Genomic DNA, 23,083 nt, shown 5'->3' with positions numbered 1-23,083 from the left:
GTCTTTCACAGTGAGGTTTCCTAAGGAAATTTCAACAATGATAGGGAAAGAAGGCATACAAGTTAGGGAATATAGCATACACAAAAGAAGGAAACTGCAGGTGGGGGTGCAGATCCTGTCCTAACCTAAAGGAAACCAATTTTAAAGGCATAATAAGGTCTCTGGTTAATGCTGAGCAACACACATGTGCACCCCTATGTCTCTGTTCTGTTGGGGAATCAGATTAAGTTCAAAATAAAAGGCCGACAAACAAGGCACCATAAAACACCATGGAGATGTTGACAGTGGATACACATGTGTACACATGACAAAGTAGACGTGAAGCCATCTAGAGGAGTCTAGAGGAATCAAGATGGCAAATGGGAGGAGCGATGAAAGGGAGGGTAAAGCCGGGCGGTGGTGGCGTACGCCTTTAATCCCAGCACTCAAGAGGCAGAGCCAGGCGGATCTCTGTGAGTTCGAGGCCAGCCTGGGCTACCAAGTGAGTTCCAGGAGAGGCGCAAAGCTACACAGAGAAACCCTGTCTCGAAAAACCAAAAAAAAAAAAAAAAAAAAGTAATCTAGGTCAACATGCCCAGGTCTACGTCAGTATTTTCCTACAAATTCGTAGTCCATCTAGTGGGCCCAAACAAGCTCCATTAAGCTCTACTGTAGCATGAATCTTAAAAGGTCTTATTAATAAGATCAAACCCAGAGCCAGGTACTGGGGTGAATGCTAGAAGATCAAAGAAGCAGAACAAGCCACAGCTTCCTCACCTCGTCAATTCCTCAGCTGGTCCTGTTTCCTCAGACTGGAAGCCTCTGAGTCCTTATCCAGAATAGATCTCAGCTGAACTGTGCTGCTCAAAAGCCTGAAAGCTTAATCAGGCTCACTTCCTGGGATTAAAGGCATGAGTTACCATGCCTGGGTGTTTCCAGTGTGGCTTTAAACTCAGAGATCCGAATGGATCTCTGCCACCCAAGTGATAGGATTAAAGGAGTGTGTGCCACCATTTCCTGGCCTCTGTCTATCTAGTGGCTGCTCTGTCTTCTGACCCCAGATAAGTTTATTAGGATGCACAATATATTAGGGGACACACTCTACAGTCATTAAGCTCTACGTAGGTTAGTTTCTAACATTTACTCTTTTCCTCTAGTTTCTAACTTCATCTTACATGGAATCTTTGTCCTTTAATAACTGATTCTTGACAGCATACAATGAGAAATCCATGTTTTTCCCCTCAGATGATGAAGCATTTACAGAGTGTGACATTATTAATGGATCTGTACATTGTTATATTTAGGTGTTGGTCTACAGTGCTATCTATCCCCCCCAGCACTCCAGCTAATGAGAGCTAATCAAATGTTTAGTCACTACTGTGTGAATACAGTTTGGAATCTTGAAGGATTACTCTCCTCTGCAATAATTTGTACAATTTTTACATGTTATTTTAAAAATAAATCCCTTTAAGCACTTAAAATTGTGGTGTACTTTAAACACCATTCCTCAGTCTTGATTGTCTCCCCACTTCTCCTTCCTACTAAACCACAGAGACAACCACTCCCTATGCATTGAAAGGCATGTCCAGACACCAGAGAGATGTAATAAAAATCACAAGACATGCTCACAGAAATGTACAATTCTGCTTTGTAGCGCTTAGCTTCTGCTTCTGGCTTATGTTGTTCTATAGCCTCTGCCACGTAGCGAAAAGTCCCGGCTGGGTGTTGCAACAGTGCTGCAGTCTCAGCACTCAGTAGGCCCACTCCAAGTTCAACGACAGCATTGGTAAGACAGAATTTGGGCTGACTCAAATGCGTCCTTGACCAACAATACTGACCTCAAAAAGGACACATGCAGTTTCAGTCTTTTTTTTTTTTTTTGAGATTTAATGTATTTTGTCTACATGTATGTCTATGTAGCACACACATGCCTGCTGCCTGCAGAAGCCAGAAGAGGGTGTCAGATCCCCTGAGACTAAGTAACAGATGGTTGTGAGCCACCATGTGCTTGTTGGAAAGTGAACCCAGGTCCTCCCCTGCAACATTTCTCCAGTCCACAAGTGCATTTTCTTTATGGCAGTCATCAACAGCATGATCTGTACCGTTCACAGGTAGCTTATCAAGAACACAAACAAAATGCCTGGCCAGCAGTAATGGAGAAGCCTCCAGTATACCTCCTAACACCTAGTCATTGAGTTTTGTGCTTTAAAAGGACACATTTATCTTGTTTTCTTGACCTTCTGTCATCCTCCTTGAAGTTACATTACTTTGAGAAAAAAGACGAGCTAACTGTGAACTTTAGCAATATAGAGATTAGCACGGCCCCTGCACAATAATGACACGCAAAATCGTTTAGTGTTCCATAATTTAAAGAGACTAAGTAACTAATGTATAAATCCAACTAAGAAGTCTACAGTCAGCCAGACAGTGGTACACACCTTTAGTCCAAGAATTCACGAGACAGAAGTAGGTGCATATTTGAGTTCAAGGCTAGCCTAGTCACCATAGTGAGTTCTAGACAGCTAGAACTACACAGAGAAACGCTGCCTCAAAAAATCCAAACAGAAAAAGTCTACAGTCTGCTTTCCTAGATCACTAGCCTTCCTTTCCTAACTTACATAACTCTCAGAAGACCTTAAAAAGTTAATTTAAAATTTTTGTTCTTTAGTAATTTCGTGTGTGTGTGTGTGTGTGTGTGTGTGTGTTTACTGTATTATGACCATATCCACCCATTTGCTCCTATTCACCACAAGCTCATACATATATAACATATATTTAATGTCTCTTGATCATATCCACCCAACTCTCTGCTATTACCTATCCCCCAACTCTCCCTCTCCCACCCACCTTCATGTCTCCTTCTTTTTACTAAATTCCTTTCTACACAAGGATGCAAAGGTTTAACCTGATTCTGGTGATCTTCCAGTGTGCAAGAGAGCAGAATGCATTCTAAATGTATATGGGGAGAAAGGGTTTAGGTTAGGCGATGGTGTCACAGATGCTGGAAAAAAAAGTGTTCCAGGTTAACACAAGAAATATATTCCCTAAGCTTTATACTATTTCTCAACTATAGGCAGGAGATTCTAGACTCTTTCAAAGCACAGCTGACTGGGTCAGACATGGTGTTGGAAAATATTTGATTACACTGTGTTAAAGATATGTTACTGTGATTGGTTTAATAAAAATAAATAAATAAATAAATAAAAAATAAAAAAAGCTTAACCGTCAATAGCAAGGCAAGAGGTATAGGTAGGACTTCTGAGAGAAAGAGGAAGGAGGAGAGAAATCAGAGGTGCGAGGAGACACGGAGAGGAAATAGGATGTAATGGCACGTGGCAGTTCGTGGATTAAGGAAATGGGTTAATTTAAGTTATAAGAGCTGGTTAGGAACAAGCCTAAGCTATATGCCAAGCTTTCATAATTAATACGAAATCTCCTGTCATTATTTGGGAACTGGCTGGCAGGACCAAAAAAAAAAAAAAAAAAAAAAAAAACAACTTGTTACAACATGGAAGTCACATTTAGGTGCAAAACACTAAAGCAAAGGGGTTCCATAACCCATGTCAAACCATCTTCTAAAAACACATAAACCTCCTGAAAAGAAGCAATTCATAAACTGTTTCAAGCTGTATGCCATTCTGTGCAGCATGATGAAATACTGTGCTGCCAGCTTCTACCTGAGTCATGAACCCATCATTTCCATGCTATATATTCACTTGTCTACTGGTCCCTTAAGCAGTCTCAATTACCAGAGCCACTGTTAAGGTGTCACAGTATAGTGTTTATGAAACTTTTATTTTAATAATCCCTCCCCCAAATCAAGAGCAGCGATGCTGAGAAATGAAATATGCTGGAGAAGCTTCCCTTAAGTGACTAAATGAAAGTTCTCAATTTACCTGGGGGTGGAGGGGTACAGACTAGCAAATCTACAGGACCATCAGACATTTTAAGAGAGTACATTTCAAAGACTTATTTTTGGAGACAGGATTCCTCTGTATAACAACCCTAGTTGCCCTGCAACTCACTATTAGACCAGGCTGGCCTCAAACTCACAGAGATCTACCAGCCTCTGCCTCCCAAGTACTGTGATTAAAGGTGTGCCTAGTATGCCTGGCTCAAGGAACTTTTTTGTTCGAAACATAATCTTGCTATGTAGGCCCATTCTGCCTTTGAACTTGCAATTCTTCTGCTTTGGCCTCTAGAGTGCTCAGGTTAGCCATGAATACAACTGCTGGTTCACATTTAATTTCATTAGTCATTAATCTCTTACTATGCCTAATTTAAGTTTATAGATTAAATCTTACCAGGGGCATGTGTATTTAGGGGAAAAAAAACAGCACAGTTCCCTTTGTATGGTTTCAGGTACCTACTGGACATCTGGAACACATCCCTTGTATAAGGGGCAAATCTGTATTATATATTGCCATGAACACCATAAATGTTTCCCATGTTTTCAAATCATTTCCAATCACTGCCTGTTTTCCACAGTGACTGGCTCTGACTCTAAGGTCATGTAACTTCTTCTACTGGTGTTCCAAGTTATACTAAGACACAAAACAGAAATAGGTTAGTGCCAGTTTCAGGTTGGTTGTAATAGAACTCTTATTTTAGATAGCACAGGGAATCCCTTCTATGGTTTCCAGCCAAAATTACTAAGAATAAAGCATTTGTTTTGCCCTATCATTATCACTTAAGGAACACACCCACCCCCCTCCAAAAACCCACCCCACAATCCTGTCAAAAAACTGCTTAGTAATTCTCACTGCAATTCCTCCCCATCCCTCTCATTTGACTGACCAGGAGCAGTGACTTTGGTAATAATGAGGAAGAAGCTCTGGCTAGGAGGCTATAGCTAAGAGTCTTCTAGGAGAGCTGCATGTGCCAGGCATCTCCTATAACAGCACTTCTGAATAAATGGGTCCATGTTGTTTCTAGCTGTTGGGTCAACAACAGGAGTCAGGTCAAATAGCAACTACTGCTGACTCTTACCTAGCAGTCAGTCACTACACATGCACCACCTTCCACTTAACTTTAGATGATCTTAGTATGACCCACATTTGTAGATGAGGAAAATACCCAAAGATCGTAATTGCTTTTCTTAAATTATCAAAGCTAACAAATGTCAAAAGGAAATACAATGCAATACAGCAACTGAATTATTTACTGATATGAAAGGATGCTTATGTTTCATATATAACAATGGCCACAAACAATCACAACAAATAAAAATGATATGCCAATATTATTTTACAATTATTATTCTTTTTGTAATTTACATATCTTAAACATCTCTATTCAAAATGAGAAGTTTTTCAATACAGATTTTTAAAAAATGAAGAATATAGAAATCTGTATGACAGAATGTATGCCTATATTATTAATAGTAAAGTATCAAAATAGACACAAACCAGCTGGAAGAACTCAGCTGATAAAGGTCCTGCCATGCAAGCTTAAGAACCTAATGTGGAATCTTCAGAAGCCATGTCAAAGCAGGGTGCAGTGGCATGCCCCTCTAACTCCAGTACTGTGAGGGTGAAAAGTGGTAGATCCCAAAGGTTCATGGGACAAGCCTAGCCAAACTGGCAAGCTCTGGATTCAGCCAAAGATCTGTCTCAAATAAATAGGGTGGAGGAAGACACATTACATCAACCTGTGTTCTGCACACACGAGCGTGTACATATATACATGCACATACAAACATGAAAAATAAACATAAGCATGATTCAGTCAGAGTTCACTTAGAAATTGAAAATGTAACCTAGTTTGATTTTTAGGCATTCAAAAATATGACTACTTTGTGATGTAATTTCTTACAATGTAGTCCTTACCTGTCAGCTGGTGCTGGGCTGGTAACCACTGGTGACTGCGCTGGCTTTTCTGCAGGTTTCTCAGGCTGAGTTGCACTAGCAGGTGTGGGTTCAGAAGATGCTGGAGTTGAGGCTGGAGTAGTAGACGCAGGTGTGGAAGTGGGAGCTGAAGCAGGGGTGGGGGTTGGCGCCTGAGCCACAACCGTTGCTGTGGAGGAGCTAACTGCAGTAGTGGTGGGAGCATTCGATTGCTGAGTTGTTGCTGGCACTGGTGCTGTCACTGCTTTGGGCTGGATGTGTTAAAAAACAAAGTAAATAGAAGGCATTATGTGACCACTCACTGGACTATGACAGCAATAAGAACAGCCTAATAGCCAGTAATCTAAACATAATTTTGTAACTGGATAATAAACGATCAACATTAGCAAATAAAAGCACTTCAATACTCCTCAAAGTTCCTAAGATAATTTACATTATCTTAACTATCAAGTGCAATTAACATTAGACTCATTTCAATCCTTACATTTCAATATGAAAAAAGAACACAAGGAAATCACTGTCTTAAATATAGAATACACATACCCCAAAGGACCATATAGTTTTCTACAAAGCTTTACTTATGCACCTTGCTTATAACTCTGAAGACTGTATTGCCACTTAAAAGCATTATCAAAATAAAGTTTTGGCACTGAAGTGTCAGTAGATTGTCTACGAACATGCCAAATAATCTGCTGTATTTTAGGAGGAACAGAACTGCTAACTATAAACCAAGAGGCATTAAGTACAAAAAGGACTAGAAACACACACACACACACACACACACACACACACACACACACACACACACAAAGAGAGAGCAAAACAATGTCTATGCTCGGTACTTCCTGAACTATAAAAGCACAGCCATAAAACCTACCATGCAGCAAATTCAATTACATATGCATAAAAATCATACTGAATTTTACTCTACCTAAACCATATATTTAGTCTATTCAGTCCGGAACTTTTCTGTAGACTTAAATTAACTATTTTAACAAAAGATGGGTTCAAAATCTCCCACAGTTCCAACTCAATAAGCTACAAAAGCAATGGGCTGAACTGTCTTGCTTAAGCTGAGCTAACCAACTGTTGGGTGAAGCTAACAAACTAGCGTGCACTTAAAGTACTTTAAAACACTGCTAGCATATACTCCCTTTTCTTTTTCTAATTCTTAACTGCTAACAGAACACTGCAAAGATTATTCTGCTTGTATTTTCAGAGAGGGTCTCACTGTCTCAACTTCCAGAGTGCTACTAAAGTTATAGGAATGCATTGCCACAGCCACTCCCTGCCACCTCTTAAGATTATTTAGTTTCTAAATCTGCAGTAAGCTAAAACTCCACAATAAATTATTCTGGATAAAATGGAACACCACAAAGATGCAGATTTTAAATTTTGTTTGTTTTTGTTTTTATTTTTTTGTTTTTTGAGACAGGGTTCTCTGTGTAGTTTTGGTGCCTGTCCTGGATCTCACTCTGTAGACCAGGTTGGCCTCGAACTCAGAGATCCCCCTGGCTCTGCTTCCCAAGTGCTGGGATTAAAGGCATGCATCACCACCACCCAGCCAGATTTTAATTTTAAGCATCAAGATATTACAATAACTAATCTTAATAAAATGTGTATTGGTATATTAAATGTGTATTAATGCACTTAGTATTTTCTTTAAGTACTGGTGAGCTATTTCTGCAAAGAGCTATTTAAGTCTAATTGCAGAAAGCACCACAACCTCTGCTTTTTGAAGGTTTTCTGCTTACTTTGGCTCTTGTAAGACTGACAAGCATCAGGCATCTATTCCTCATAAATATATAACCATTCCAAGACCTTTTCTGTTTAACTCTTCACTATACTGTTGAGAATACTGAAAGAAATACAGCACAACTACCCTGACGTGTGCCTCTCCCAAAGTACTTCATACTTAAAAGTAGTTTCTGGGTGATGGTGGTGGCACATGCTTTAACCCCAGCACTCAGGAGACAGAGGCAGGTGGATCTCTGAGTTCAGAGGCCAGCATGGTCTACACAGTAAGTTCTAGAACAGCCAGAATACAGAGAAACCCTATCTATACCTGGAGTGAAAAAACAGTTAAGTTGGTAAATTTGGTGGTTTTTCTAAATAGTTTGGGGAATAAAACAGAAGGAGAAATGCTGTTTTCTTGCATGGCTGTCCTCAACCAAGTGTGACATTTTGAGCAAGGAATTAAATATTGCAAAACCATTGATTCTTTACTAGTTTAAAATTTTTCAAACTTAGCCAGCCAGGCATGATAGAAGCAGCAGGTAGATCTCCAGCACTTTCAGATACATAGCAAGTTCTAGGAAAGCCAGACAGCCAGAGCTAAATAATAGAGACCTTTCTCAATGACAAAAACCAAAACACCTAACATGTATGTCTGCTTTGGCTGCCTTTAGTTTCAGAGTACAAAAATATCCAGTAATTGGAACCATTTTCTTTAAAAAAAAAAAAAAAAATTAAGCATATTTATTCAGCAACAATGAAACATTTTGCCAGGCGGTGGTGGCACACGCCTTTAATCCCAGCACTCACTCGGAGGCAGAGCCAGGTGGATCTCTGTGAGTTTGAGGCCAGCCTGGTCTACAGAGTGAGTTCCATGACAAGCACCAAAACTACAGAGAAACCCTGTCTTGGGGGAAACAAACAAACAAACAAACAAAAAACCACCACCAACAACAACAACAAAATCAAATAATGATACATTTTAGAGCAATAACAGTGAGAAAAATAAAGGTTTCTCAGTGTTTTCAAATTCCTGGAATGTTACTCTTTGAGTTTCAGGGATAACGAATCAATATTCCCAGGAATTCTAAAAAATTTCAAACATTTGATTATCTTAAACATACTTTTAACAATCTGCACTCTCTATTATTCAGTAGCCAAAACTCATGTTTAAAGAATAAAACAGCCGGGCGGTGGTGGCGCACGCCTTTAATCCCAGCACTCGGGAGGCAGAGCCAGGCGGATCTCTGTGAGTTCGAGGCCAGCCTGGGCTACCAAGTGAGTTCCAGGAAAGGCGCAAAGCTACACAGAGAAACCCTGTCTCAAAAAACCAAAAAAAAAAAAAAATAAATAAAGAATAAAACACAGCAAGTTTAGCAGTGCTTGCAAAGAACTATAGCCTAAGGAATTTTCAAACAATGAAAAATAAAAGGAAAAATTCTCATCTCCCAGTAAGATAACAGCCCCTCAACAGAATCACATGGGGTCACTGCTCATTTAGGAACCTATTTTGTATTGAAAATGTTATACTTTGAGAGAGCAGAGGATTCACTATGTATATAAGCTAATTCATCTGAATCTTTATCTTTTTTATTACCCTTTCTTGTTCTTTCTACATGCTAACTATACTACATGTATGTTTACATATATACATGTGTACATAATAGACTGTAATCAATGAGGGAGAACACGCATTTTTTTTCCTTTTTGAGACTGAGTGACCTCACTTAATGTATTCTAAGTCTATTTTCCTGAAAATTTTGTGATTTCATTATTATTTAGAATAAGTGATATTCCATTTTATAAGTACCAGATTTTCATCATCCATTTCACTATTTCCTACTACTATTATTATTCTGTAACTTCGGGGAAAACCTGTTTATTCAACTACTAGTCTTTGATTAGTCAACTCCAAGCATCCACTTAAACTTACTTTCACTATTACAAAAAGAGTGCTTGCTATGTTTGCTCCCCCCTGAACTCAGGCAATTTAAACCCTAAAGTCTTTTGTTGTTGTTTTGAGATGGTCTTACTATATATAGCTCTGGCTGACCTGGAACTCACTAAGTAAGCCAGGCTGGCATAGAACTCAGAGATCTGCCTGCCTCTGTCTCCAAAGTGCTGGGATTCAAGGTGTGCACCACCACACCTGGCACAAACCCTAAAGTCTTATGATAAACCAATATGAAAAGAGTAGAAATTAAATCTGACTGTGGTATTGGCAGTAGGGCCTTTTAGATTAGTTCACAGCAGAGCCTCCATGAATAATTCTGGTGGCTTCATAAGGACAGAAGAAAAAAGTACACATTAATAGAAATATACACATATTTCCACCATGACAATCCAGCTACAAGAGGTCCTTGTGTGGTCTTCACCATGCTGCGTGGATTTCCATCCTCCAAAACTCTGTCTGGGCTAATAATAACTTTTTTCTACTTTACACTTCTGTCTTGGATATTACAGCAATTAAAAGATGACTGCTGTATACACTGCTCTTTCTGAGGTTATGTATCTTTAAATAAGCAAGTATATAAAGCAGCCTCTTTAAGAATCCATGCTCAAGCTCTTGCTGTAAATGTCTACAGGCAGGCATGTGGAGGCCAGAGAGCAGATGTGATCTCTCAAAGGCCAGCTACCTTTTATAAAAACAAACAAACAAAAAACTCTTATTGGCCTGGAGCTCACCAAGTAGGCTAGACTAGAAGGCCAGTGAGTGGCAGGGCTATGCTTGTCTCTGCCTGCCAGTGTTGAGGTGACAGTAATGCATGTGACAGCATCCTTTCAATAAAGGCTCTGAAGCTAGAACCCAGGCTTGCAAGGTAAGCAAGCACCTTACTGCCTGTGCTTTTGCCCCAGCCTTCAAGCTCTATTTGGGGGAGAGTGGGGGGGGGGGGTGTTTATTTTGTTACTTTCATTAAATTGTCCAATATATTTCAACATCATTAAATCACAAAACAGCTTTTACTTAAGAGATACTCACAAAAACATCATTCCATCATTTCTTTAGTTGACTTTTCCTTTTATTTCCTACAACTCTTATCTCTTCACTGAAAACTGAACTTTGCATTCATTTCATGGTTTTATAACTTACCTAGTACCTAAAGGGCTACATACTAAAAGCTACAGAATGAAAGACATTAATTTGATTGCTAACCACATTTTTAAATAATCACATGGTGACTTAACTACTCTAGCGCCTCTTTTTAAAGCAGAGTGAATAAAGATCAAGGAAAAGTGATAAAGAACTCTTCGGGGACTTCAAGGGAGAAATGCCCTTTTAAAAATAAGACACACTGTTTTATCTTAAACAAAGATGACTTTAGAGCTACAGATATCTAACTATTACCTTTACAGGAGACCACAGTAAATCTCCCTACATTTGAAAAGCAGTTAAGTGCACCATGCTATTTATTACATGTGCTGTGCTACAGAAGTGGACTCGGTCACTGCTTCTGAGATGATTCAAGGCCTAACGATACAGTGGAGGTGAAACTTACTTTTGTCACCATGACCACCACAAAGTTTTTCTCATCAATTTTGTATTCTTTGAGAGCAGTATCATCACTGAGGATTTTGCCTAATAATTCAGGAGAGAAAATGTTATTTAAAAACAAATTTAAAAACCTTTTAATTTATCAGCAACATTAATTCTATTAGTAAAACTTCTAAGAAAAACTTTGGCATTAAATATAAATGGACAGGTACTACTTTAAAAACATAAACACCTGATTGATTTGGTTTTTTATTTATTAACTGGGTCTATTGAATTCAGCCCTGAAAACAGGGAAATCATAAAGACAAAGAAAATTAAACATTTTCAATTGCCTGGTCATCCTTTTGAAAATAAAGTGTATTTTTTTTCCTGATGGAAAGAAGGGATAAGCAACTTCCTATTCAAAATACCAAACACCTGATGAGTCAGAAATGTTCCAAGTAAAATAATTATAAACAAACAAGCCAAGTGAACAAAACCTTTCAGAAACACAGCATAATACACAAGAAAGGGGAAGAATTGTAGAACTCAGTAAGCATACTGCAGAATACCAAGGCCACGCTCAGGTCAGGACTCCTGGATGGTTCCTTTCCCTTGAATTTAGTCCTTCATTCTAAAAAAGCCATTGCCTAAAAATCAATACAAATTGCACAAAAAAGAATGGGAATGAGCCAGGCGGTGGCAGCACACGCCTTAATCCCAGCACTTGGGAGGGAGAGCCAGGCGGATTTCTGTGAGTTTAGAGGCCAGCCTGGGCTACCAAGTGAGTTCCAGGAAAGGAGCAAAGCTACACGGAGAAACCCTGTCTCGAAAAACCAAAAAAAAAAAAAAAAAAAAAAAAGTTAAGAACATGAATGAGACAAGAGGCTATACACCAAAAATTACAGTTTATTCCTTTTTTTTTTCTGGCTTCTGAATTCTGACCAACAACAATGGGGTTAGATCAGTGAGCTATTGCTCACTCTGAACGGTCTCTCTCCTAAAAGGAAACAGTATGCCCATCATACTGTTGATGCACACCTTTAATCCCAGCACTTGGGAGACAGAGGCAGGCAGAACTCCATTAGTTCTAGGCCAGCCTGGTCTCCATAGTGAGTTTCAGGACAGCAAGGGCTACAGACTAACTGAGACTTTGTTTCAAAAATACAAAAAAAGGAAAAAACCAAAGGCAATACTACAAAGCTCCACGAAAGGAAAAGAACAGGCTAACACCGCATTTCACTGACACCTACAAGGATAGTGTTGAGTAGTTCCTTCAATGGAACAGATGAGTTTTCTCTACTAAACTTTGCCATCGTCTATTTTTAACATATTTTCCTGGGCATCAGTGAGGCTAATTAAATTTGCAAGTTCCTAGTCATATTCTTGGGTGCTTTCTTATTGGGGCCTCTTTTCCTCAATCAATTTCAAAGTACTCTATATAATTTGTATTTTAATTCTTTTTGGGGAAAGGGATTCTATCATGAAGGTCTTTTGATATATATAACAAAACAAGCCTTCATTCTTCAACTTTGGTAGTTAGTTTAGAAAGACACTAAAATTTTCTTTGACAGAAACAATTTCATACACATTAGTCAACTAGTACACAAGTTCTTAATAGACTGAAAGCAATGATGTTCAGTTAATGAATGACACAGAAGTCAATCATAGTACTCACAGACTAAGTAACATCACTCCATGGACACAGGAGGCAAATGTGCAGAGAGAAGACATCAAACCATAATTAAAAAACTGCTTCTATAAAATCATGTTTCTGACAAAGACAATTTGAAAATATTGTAATTTCTAAGATAACATTTCTAAAACTAGAACGTCAAATATGCAAAACATGGCAATTAATTTCTGAACTGAATTCATACCTGCATAGATTAACTTCTGACCTGCTACTGGAAAGGCATCTTTCCCCTTTTCAGATTCAATCTTCTCTTTCAGTGCCTTTACCTATAGGAAAAGTTAAAATAAAAAGAAAATTAAGCCTAAACAGAAAAATTACAATATACACTGAAAACAGAACAAAAGATAAAAATTCTAATACATTTTAATTAGTGTAGGGGCTGGAGAGATGGCTCAGTGGTTAAGAGCCATTGCCTGCTCTTCTAGAGGACTGAGAGGTTCAATTCCCAGCACCAACATGGCAGCTCACATTTTAATTAGTGCTTCAAGCACTTCAAAGATCTTGTCTTCCCAATATTTTTGTCTTCCCAACACTTTACTCCAAGACCCGCCCTGCATTATTAGGTGCCTCTGGCATGAACTTTCTATCATGTTACACATACACAGACCTAAAGCATGCATGATGCCTGAATTCAATCCCCAGCATCACAAACATCGAACAAAAATAGTCATTTTTTTATTTAACCAATTTAAAATAAAAATTTCAAAATTCTAAAGTTTTGTTTCATAAAATTTAGAGCATATTACTTAGACTAAGAAAGGTCTTCTTGGACCAGGCATGGTGGCACATGCCTTTAATCCCAGTACTCCCAGGCAGAGGCAGGTGGATCTCTGAGTTCAAGGCCAGCCTGGCCTAAAAGCAAATTCCCAGGACAGCCCTGGGCTATTACAGAGAACCCTCTAAACAAAACAGAAATGTCTTCTTGCAGGACATAATGGCACAGCACTTTGGAGGCAGGTGGTTCTCTAGAGAGCTTGACCTGGCTAGCTTCATGTCAACTTATCACAAGCTAGAATTATCTGAAAGGAGGGAATTTCAATTGAGAAAATGTCTCCACAGGCATTCCTGCTGGGGGAGGAATCAACCCCTTCTGGGTGGGGTGTTCCCTGGGCTAATGTTTCTATAAGAAAGCAGTCTGAGCAAGCCAAAGAGAGCAAGCAGCAAGCAGCACCCTCCATGACCTCTGCATCAGCTCCTGCCTCCAGGTTCCTTCCTGTTTTGAGTTCCTGTCCTCTCTTCCTTAGATAATGGACTACAATGTGGAAACGCAAGTCAAACTTATAAACTCTTTCCTCCCCAGCTTGCTTTTGGTCATATTCATTACAAAAAAAAAAAAAAAAAAAAAAAAAAAACCACTAAGACAGAACTCAAGCTTGCTCTACATAGTGAGTTCCAGACCAGCTACAATTGCATATTAAAGCCCGCCCATTAAAAAAAAATTTGAAAAAACCGTCTGGGGCCAGCAAAATGACTCAGTAGGTAAAGGCACTTGCAGCTAAACTAAGTTTAATCCCCAGGACCCATGAGGTGGAAGGAGAGATATGACTCCCATAAGCTGTTCTCTGAACTCCCCATGACAACTATGCAAACAAAACAAAAAGTGCAATGAAAAACAAAAGCCTTTTAAGCTAAGAGTTCTAAGAAATAAAAGGTTTCAGTTAAAATAAGAAACATCAATGCTGAAGGCGAATGTATTCCTATGGCTCATTATAACCAATCAGAAGACCAATGAAAACATAATACCATTTCCCCAGCACAGATTTTTTCAGCCCATCATGAGGTGTTTCCAAGTTCAGCAAAGGCTGAGAGCCACTGGGCTATTTAAATGATTCTCAACAAGTAACTCTTTCAGCATCAGTCTCATCTGCAATGGAGGGCTGGAATGGATGAACTTTACAGCATTTCAATGCCTAAAATGATGTGGTAACTGGCTCATTATAAAGAATTAGAAACTGAGTCTAACCAGCTCCTTGACCTGACCAGAAAAATAGACAGGCTTAGGAGCTAAAAAGACAGACATGGCTCTCCCTCATACCTTAATGGAACTATTTACTTTAAAGGCACAAACATCAAGGACAAGATCAGATTTCATTCGATTCAATTTCCTAGAATACTTTTGAAAACTGTCTAGACTGATGATCCTGTGCTTTCTATGAAAACTCATTTGAGAAAAAAAGAGAGTTTCTTTGTGCAATTTATTTTTATGTGTATGTTTCACCTGCATAGGCATGTTTGTATAACCATGTGCATTAAGAACTTGAAGAGGCCAGAAGAGGGCACCAGAGTCCTTGGGAACTGTAGTTAAAAGGGTGTTGTGAGCCACTGTGTGGGTGCTAGGAATTGAATCCTAGTCCTCAGGAAGAGCAGCCAGTGCTCCTAACTGCTTAGCCAGCTCTACAGTCCTCTGTGCAACTGAAGTGAAGGTGTGGATGGAGCCAGGCAGGTGCACACCTGTAATCTCAGCACTCAGGGAATCCTGTCTGCTATCAATCACAGTGAGCTACAGGCTAGCCTGGGCTATACAGCAAGATTGTTTTCCAAATGTGTGAACAAATAGTGATAATCTTTCCAAAATAAAAAAGAGAGGAGTGTCTATTTAACATTAACGACATGGAACACAATACTTAAAACACTAAGTATCAAAGAAATTATCATCCACTCAATTTTAGAGATGAGGAAGTGAGAATGCCAAGGTTAAATCCCTGGCCCTATGACATAAGGCTATTTAGTGTTAGCTGGAACCCAAAATGGTTCCCCATGACTCCAAGCTTTAGGGCATTTTAGAAATACTCTAAGTTGCCTGTACCACATTCCCTTCCTAAAATGCCATTATGATATAACCCAACATCACAAAACTCTTGGTACACTATTTCCCACAATTCACAAGTAAATTTGAAAATGTTTGGGGTGGGAAAAAAAACCCTCAGGAAATCATCTCAATATCAATAAACCCAGAATATAAATTGCATGCCATTATCCAAATAATATACTTCCCCCTATGATATAAAACAATGCTAAGTATAAGTAATATTTTTTGTTATTTTTTAAAGACTTACTTATTCACATATTTTATATATACACCAGAATAAGGAATCTGATCCCATTACAGATGATGGTTGCTGGGAATTGAACTCAGGACCTCTGGAAGAGCAATCAATGCTCTTAACAGCTTGCTAAGCCATCTCTTCAGCCCTGTAAGTAATATTTTTAAAAAGTTCCAACCTCTTTAATAACTCCAAGCCACCCCTGCCCTAAGTCATTACTTACCTTCTATGAGAAAATTTGACTTTGGGCATATTCCCTCATCTCCTCCCCTTGGGACACCTCTTCCCTCCTGTAAGTTTGCTTTTTTCCCCTAGTTTCACCTCTACTTTCATGTCATATATACATATATGATTTTATTTATCTATATCGAATGTAGAAACCACAAATGAGAAAAAAAATCTGTGCTATTGGTATGTCTGAAACTGACTTAATCTAAATACGGTTATCTTGAGTTGTATCAATTTTCATGCAAACAGTATAGCTGTTCTCTATGGATGCCAAAAAAAATTTATTGGGTTTGTATACCAAATTTTCTTTACCCATTTCTCTGTTGACAAGCACCCATGGTTGGCTCCATACTTCAGCTATTGTGAATTGTGCCACAGTAAACACTGAGTCAAGTATCTCTGTGGTGTGCTGACTCTGAATGCTTTGGTAAAATAGCCAGGCATAGTACAGTTATGTCATATGGTAGTTGTCAAAAAGCTGAGAACTGATATTTAACACGTTGAATTACTTGCCGAAGGTCAACTAAATGAGAAGGCAGAGCACTACTAGCATGCTGTTGGATGGTATGATTCTCTGAATGAGACATGTCCCACATAAGTTCACTTGTATAGTTGAATACTTGGTCCCCTAATGGTGGTGCTGTTTGGAGAGACATGAAACCTACAGAAAATGTCTATCATGGGGGTGGGGTGAGCTATGAAGCACTATAGTCTTCCCCCACGTTCCCTCCCTGCTTCCTGTGTGTGGATGAAATGCAAGCTACCAGCTTCCTGCTCCAACAGCCTTGCATGCAATTCCTTCCCAGCCTGGAACTCTGTCCCTCTGGAACTATATATAAGCTAAAATAAATCCCTTCTAAAGTTGCTTTTGTTAATGGTGTTTATCACAGCAACAGCAAAATAACTAATACAGATGTTAGGTTTCCTCCAAACTCATTTACAGAGAAAGAGATTCTATTTACAAGTGTGATTATTTGGTAGGAGCCACGACTGAATTTGACTACATGTGTCACTTTGAGTGAACCCAGTACATAGTGGTTTTGAGCTAGTGAGTTGTGCTGAATGAATACACAGATATACAGCAATATATAAAGAAAAAAAAAAAAAAGAAACATGAAAATGGTAAAACAAAGTGGGAATCTTATTCCTGACAGGTTATACTGAGGAGAAAATTTAAGACAAAATTATCATGCATAGGCACATAAAATTTTTTTTAAATTTTTGGTTTTTATGTGTATGCATGTTTATATGTGTGTGAGAAATCCACAAGTCATCTTATTCAACTGTGGTTACCTTACATACTGAGATCTGGCTAGTCTAGACAGCTAGCTCCTGGGATTCCTCCATCTCCACCTCCTGGGTACTGGGATTATGGTGGGTTGCCATACCTGCTTGGTGTTTTACACAGGCTGTGGGGACACCTTCGGTGTCCCCATGCTTCTGCTATAAGCACTGTGCTGGCTAGTCTAATGTTAGAATTGAGGAGGGAGCCTAAATTGAGAAAATTCCTCCCTAAAACTGGGCTGTAGGCAAGCTTGTAGGACATTTTCTAATCAGTTATTGATGGGGGAGGGACCAGTCCATGGTGGGTGATGCCACCCCTAGGCTGGTGGCCCTGGGTTCTGTAAGAAAGCAGGGTGTACAAGCATGAGGAGCCAGTAAGCAGCACCCTTCCACGGCCTCTACATCAGATCCTGTCTCTAGGTTCCTGCCCTGTTTCGTCCTGACTTCCTTGAATAATCAACAGTGGTGTAGAAGAGTAAGCCAAATAAATCTTTCCCTCCCCAAGTTGCTTTTGGTCATGGCGTTTCCATCACAGCAAATGCTAACTATGACAAGCTCTTAACCCACTGAATCATCTCATTAGCCCAAGACACTATATTTTTATTTCCTGTGTCAACACAAACAAAAATACTATACCATTTAGCTATAGAAAGAATCAGAGTAATCGTGTGGGCTACAAGAATATATTTAGGAGGGTTAAAAAATAACTTATGATATATGAACTGGCAATTATTGGGGTAGATAAATGTAACATATAAACATCTAGATGTTATAAATGATAAATAAATCTCAATATATAACCTAGAGACACTGAGGATGTATGCCTAAGTTAGATCTATGCATAAAGTTTTTATTGAAGTCTAAGATATATAAGCTTTAGGAATGGACTTCTATGCCTTTATACCAGAGTCTACGGACCTCCCGAGAAGGGACACTGGGCTAATACCAGGCCATAGGACCCTACTGTACAAGATATAAAAATTGTCCCAAGAATGGTTAACTCCTGAATTCACTGAGAAGATTAAAATTATTGTACAACCCCCTACAAAAACAATTCAGATCCATACAGAGCAATGCCTAGGAAGCTGCCAGTTTGGAATCTAATGATATGGCTTTCTGGGTTCAGAAATTATATATTCCAGCCCAACTAAATGCTTTAAATACAGGAAAAGAAAATAATTAAAATGCTAAACGTAAGCATGGACATTTCTTACATTTCAGGAAAAGGTTTGCAAAATACCTAAGACGATTATTACTCCTTCACCTCTTAGAGACTAATATTGTAACCAAAAGCTCAGGAATATTAAAATGGTCAGATGGAAAAAATTATGACATATTCTGCCTGTACACCATGCTCTATACCTAACACACTATGGAAAAAGACATGCTATAACAAATGAATGTATCATTAATCTCTGCTATGGACTAAAAAAGTTTCCTCTCTAAAACTCATCTTTAAAACTCCTCACCTGCATGTTTTACCATTAACTCATGTGTTTATTCCTAGCAGAAATTCTAGTCATCTAAAGAGTTACAGGTTGTCACCCTCTGGACCATGGACATGCTGTCTAGCTGCAGGTCTGCATCTCATCCTCCAGCCCACCATGGATGTGCTGTCCAGCTCAACCCTGCACCCCGCCTTCCAGCCCATGGGGCAAGAAATCCTGCTACACACCATCTCACAGAGCCTGAAATAGCCTGCACTTCCTGGGTTTCCATTGCATTCCAGCCTTCAAGACTCTCAGCTTCACCCCCATATGAGCAGGAAATAACTATAAGAGATTTCTACAGCCCTTTGTCACCCATTTTTCTGAACTGAACTCTCCAGCCCAGGGGCTGGACTGCCCTTAAAAAATGTTCTATTATTAATTATATACATTCTGCCCATGATCCTGAAGTGTATGCACTATCAGATATTTCCCCATGTATTTTTTCACCATTGTTTTATATGTAAGTCTTGCTGTATATACTCTGACATAGGTTATTACTGTCCTCTCATAGCTTATGGTTTAATATTGCATTGATTATAAATTTATATTCGGTAAGCTTTAGCTGCAGCCTTGGTCCCACTGATAATTCAGATAACTTTATCTAACTGTACCTCCTTAAAATACAATTTAGCCAAATTCATACCACTACCAGAAATTAATAGTCAATGTTCCAAACTAATCATTTCTTTTTGATAAGTCAGAATCATAGTACTTAGACACATTTAATCATATTATGATATACTAGATAATGATAGATTTTTATGTTATTCCTCTGCCCCCCTTCTTGGGACAGAGATATTTTAATTATATACAAATATAACTATCAGATGGTTAAACTAATTCTCAGCTTGCCATCTATATAGATTATTGATTATAAATATATTTTATATTAAAGCTATACTTGGACCAGCCAAGGGTCTGTCAAAAGGAAAGCCATTTATTATGAATATTTGGTACTAACCAGGCTTTAATATTTCAGCTGTCTTCTGCTATGAAACCCTTGTGTGCCAAAGTATTTCCAGACCATTTGGCTAACAGTTCAGCTCCCCAGACCTGCTGAACTTCCCACTTCCCTGCTGGAGCCAGTACTTGGATAAGGTCATGTAGGCAGGTCACCTAGGCAAAGACAAGCTGGCAAAGACAAGCTGGCAGGAGATGCATAGCTCTGTTTCTTGTGCAAATAAAGCTCAGACCATCTCCTGGCCTTGAGGCCTAGTGGCTCACCAGAGCAACTGACTGAGAACAAAAGAGGTTTTCACATATCAAGGTGGAAGGTAGGGTGGAGGAACATTCCTGAGGAGGCAGAAAACCTTGTGGCTGTAGAGAGAAGACAGGCACTTTTCTGTAGAGAAGAGACAGAACGGCATGGCAAGAGAAAAAAGAGGAAGACAAAGATTCTGTAGAGGGTAAGCAGATCTCGGGTAGTGTTTTCTGAGTGCCAGGAGTAGAGTAGTGGAAATGGAGAATGAGGAAACGGAGGACAAAGATGAGGCTGGAAGCATAGGAGTTTAGTCATTAGCAGGACTATGAGCTAGGGAACTGGATGGAACTGAAGCTATGTAGACCAGATTTCATCCCAGAGAAATAGACAGATAAAGAGCTTGGTATGTCTATAGTTATTCTGCCTTGAATGCCTGACAGAGCTATAGCTGTATTGATAGAATTTTGTCTTAGAGGAATAAAGTTAACAGACATAAAAGCATAGTGTACCTAGATTTTCTTTCCCTATGATATCCCACGCTGGACGTAGCGCAATCCTGGGGAATCCTGGGTATTCAATAGAGTAACACTAGACATCCATTATTAAACAAAGAAAACTGATCATCTGACTATGCAACTCAAACAGGAAAAAAATACAAATGAAATTAAGAAGCAGTACAAAATAGTCTTGCACCTGTAGGAAAACAGTAAAATGACAGGGGCAGACAATTTGGTTAAGCTAGTGGTGAACCTGCCGTGTGTCAGGAAAGAGCTTCACAATATGGCAGCCATTTACATCTGCAAGTTCTATATTCAAAGACTCAACAGTGACTGAAATAGTTGTTTCTATTCTCAGAGAACACAGTATAACCACTATTTACATAACATTTACATTACACTAGGTATTCAAGTAATGTAGATAAGATTTATAATACAGGGAGAATGTTCATCAGTGAAACTCATCTGAGAGATTTATGTACCGGAGGATTTTTGTTTGGGGCTGAGGAGTGGTCTGGAACTGTCTGTCTGCATATAGCTGAGATGTGACTGCAATTAGCTCTTCTCACCTATAGTACATCTCCATGATTTGTACTAACTGAACGCCAGCCAGCCACCAGGTCATGAAGACACTCAAGCAGCCAGGAGAGATTTGTATGGAATATGGGAAAGAACTGCAGTTATAAGTCAATAGCAAGCATCAAGCAGTTAGCCATTTGAGGGAGCCATTTTGGAAGGAATCCTCCTACAACAGGCAAGTACTTACATGGAAGTTACTGGTGAACATCCTGCTAATACTTATGACCACTGACACAGCCATTTTAAAGGCAATGAACCTGCCATTGAGTCAGTAATTCAATGCAAATGAGATTTTCCCATTGTCTTTCCAAGGCAGACATACACAGCTTTAACACTAAAACCTGAAAACAAGTTTAAACACTCATCAAGCTGGAATAGTAATTATTGCACAAACATGCATTTGAATACTGTGCAGTATTAGTGAATGAGAAATGTTTACAAAATCGTTAAAGGAAAAAGACCTAGTAGCGGCACAATTTATTTTTGAAACAAATGTACTATAGCTGTCATTACTTGAAAGATTCTAAAGAGGTTAATCAACTAAGGACAAAAGCTTGCACTTTTTTACCATAACAAACATAGATTATTCAATTAAAGCAAAAACTAGAGCTTGAAATAAAATGTTGTATGGCTCATCAATACTTACTAACAATATTCAAAAAATATTGCATTTTTTTTTAAGATTAAAAAAGAGGGAGTAGGCAAAGGGGGCAACTATACCACTATATAATCTAAATTAAAATAGCATTAAATGGCTCCAAGAGTAAAAGGACTTGCTTCCTACAAGCATAATTTGAATTCAAAAATGACAACATGAATTTGGATTCCTGGAATCCATATAGAAGTTCTACTTGGTGGCACGTCTGTTATCCCAGCACTCCTACTGTAAGAAGAGGGGAGTAAGGAAAATCTCTCTCTCTCTCTCTCTCTCTCTCTCACACACACACACACACACACACAGAGAGAGAGAGAGAGAGCATTTACAGGCCAGCTAGCCTGAGTGTGCAACACATCTGCAAACACTAGGAAACTCTGCCTGGGCCAGAGAGATGGCTGAGCAAGTAATGGTGTAGTGGTCAGCCCTGAGGTCCTGGGTTAGATCACAGAGATTCACAAGGTAAGAGGAGAGAACCGGGTTATCCTTTGATATCAACATGCATACCATGGCATGCTGGTGCTGTCCAAGAACACGTAGAAAAAAATTTCCAAAGCCAAATATGTATGCAAAGGACTTTGGATTTACCCAAATTTCTGTTATCTGAAAAATCTGAGACAGACACCAAAGAGTTTGCTCAATTTCTCCTCCAAAGCAGATTCTGGATAATTATAAAAACAAAACTGATTATAAGGTATCTACTACTAGGGAGAGGTGGTGCGTGCCTTTAACCCCAGTCCTTGGGAGGCAAAGGCAGGCGGATCTCTGAGTTCGAGGTCAGCCTGGTCTACAGAGTGAGTTCCAAAACAGCAGGTCTACACAGAGAAACCATGGGGGAGTGGGGGTGGAGGAGGGGATTGAAAAAGAAAAAAAGGAAAGTTTCTACCAACTGCAATGGAAACAGGATAATTGCACCACTGAACTCAACTGAGAGACTTTCTCCTAAAACAGCAACTGATGCTATTAGAGCATTATGTGAGAAGAGACAATAAACAAAGGCTGTAGAAGGTTCTGCTACCAAGCAGGGCAAACTAAGTTTGATTTCCAGGACTCACATAGTGGAAGTAAGAGAGAATCAATTCCCACAGCTTGTCCTCTGACCGCCACATGAGGACTCTGGTGTTTGTGGACAAATAAATGTAATTATTTTAAAAGGCAATCTTCATTAGAGTTATTACTCAGAGGCTATTATTTTTCCCACAAAAACTATGTAAAATGTTCCTAAGTCAACCTATACACATCAATTTAATTGCTTTTAAAATACATTCCAGATGTTATTATTTTAACAAGATCAAAGCAGATAGAAATGGGAGAGTATATAAAGTTAATTGCACACTAGCTACAGCTTTTAAAGTTTCTAAAAGGGCAAAAATAAGCC

The 23,083-nt window shown here is 39.0% G+C and overlaps 1 protein-coding gene across 1 annotated transcript in view; it reads right to left on the bottom strand.

Annotated features, from left to right (window-relative positions):
* Rad23b (RAD23 homolog B, nucleotide excision repair protein) overlaps positions 1 to 23,083 on the bottom strand; it is a 49,999-nt gene that overhangs the window by 14,062 nt on the left and 12,854 nt on the right. The window contains exons 2-4 of the mRNA XM_059254368.1: positions 12,912 to 12,993; positions 11,057 to 11,136; positions 5,808 to 6,076 (exon numbers count right to left, since the gene is read on the bottom strand). Coding sequence (XP_059110351.1) covers positions 5,808 to 6,076; positions 11,057 to 11,136; positions 12,912 to 12,993 — 431 coding nt within the window. The remainder of the gene's footprint in view (positions 1 to 5,807; positions 6,077 to 11,056; positions 11,137 to 12,911; positions 12,994 to 23,083) is intronic.

The sequence above is a fragment of the Peromyscus eremicus genome, chromosome 2 (genome assembly GCF_949786415.1).
Source record: "Peromyscus eremicus chromosome 2, PerEre_H2_v1, whole genome shotgun sequence".
In the NCBI taxonomy this organism is placed as follows: Eukaryota; Metazoa; Chordata; class Mammalia; order Rodentia; family Cricetidae; genus Peromyscus; species Peromyscus eremicus.
The sequence above is the reverse complement of the archived record's forward strand: the minus strand, read 5'-3'. Positions and strand labels throughout refer to the sequence as shown.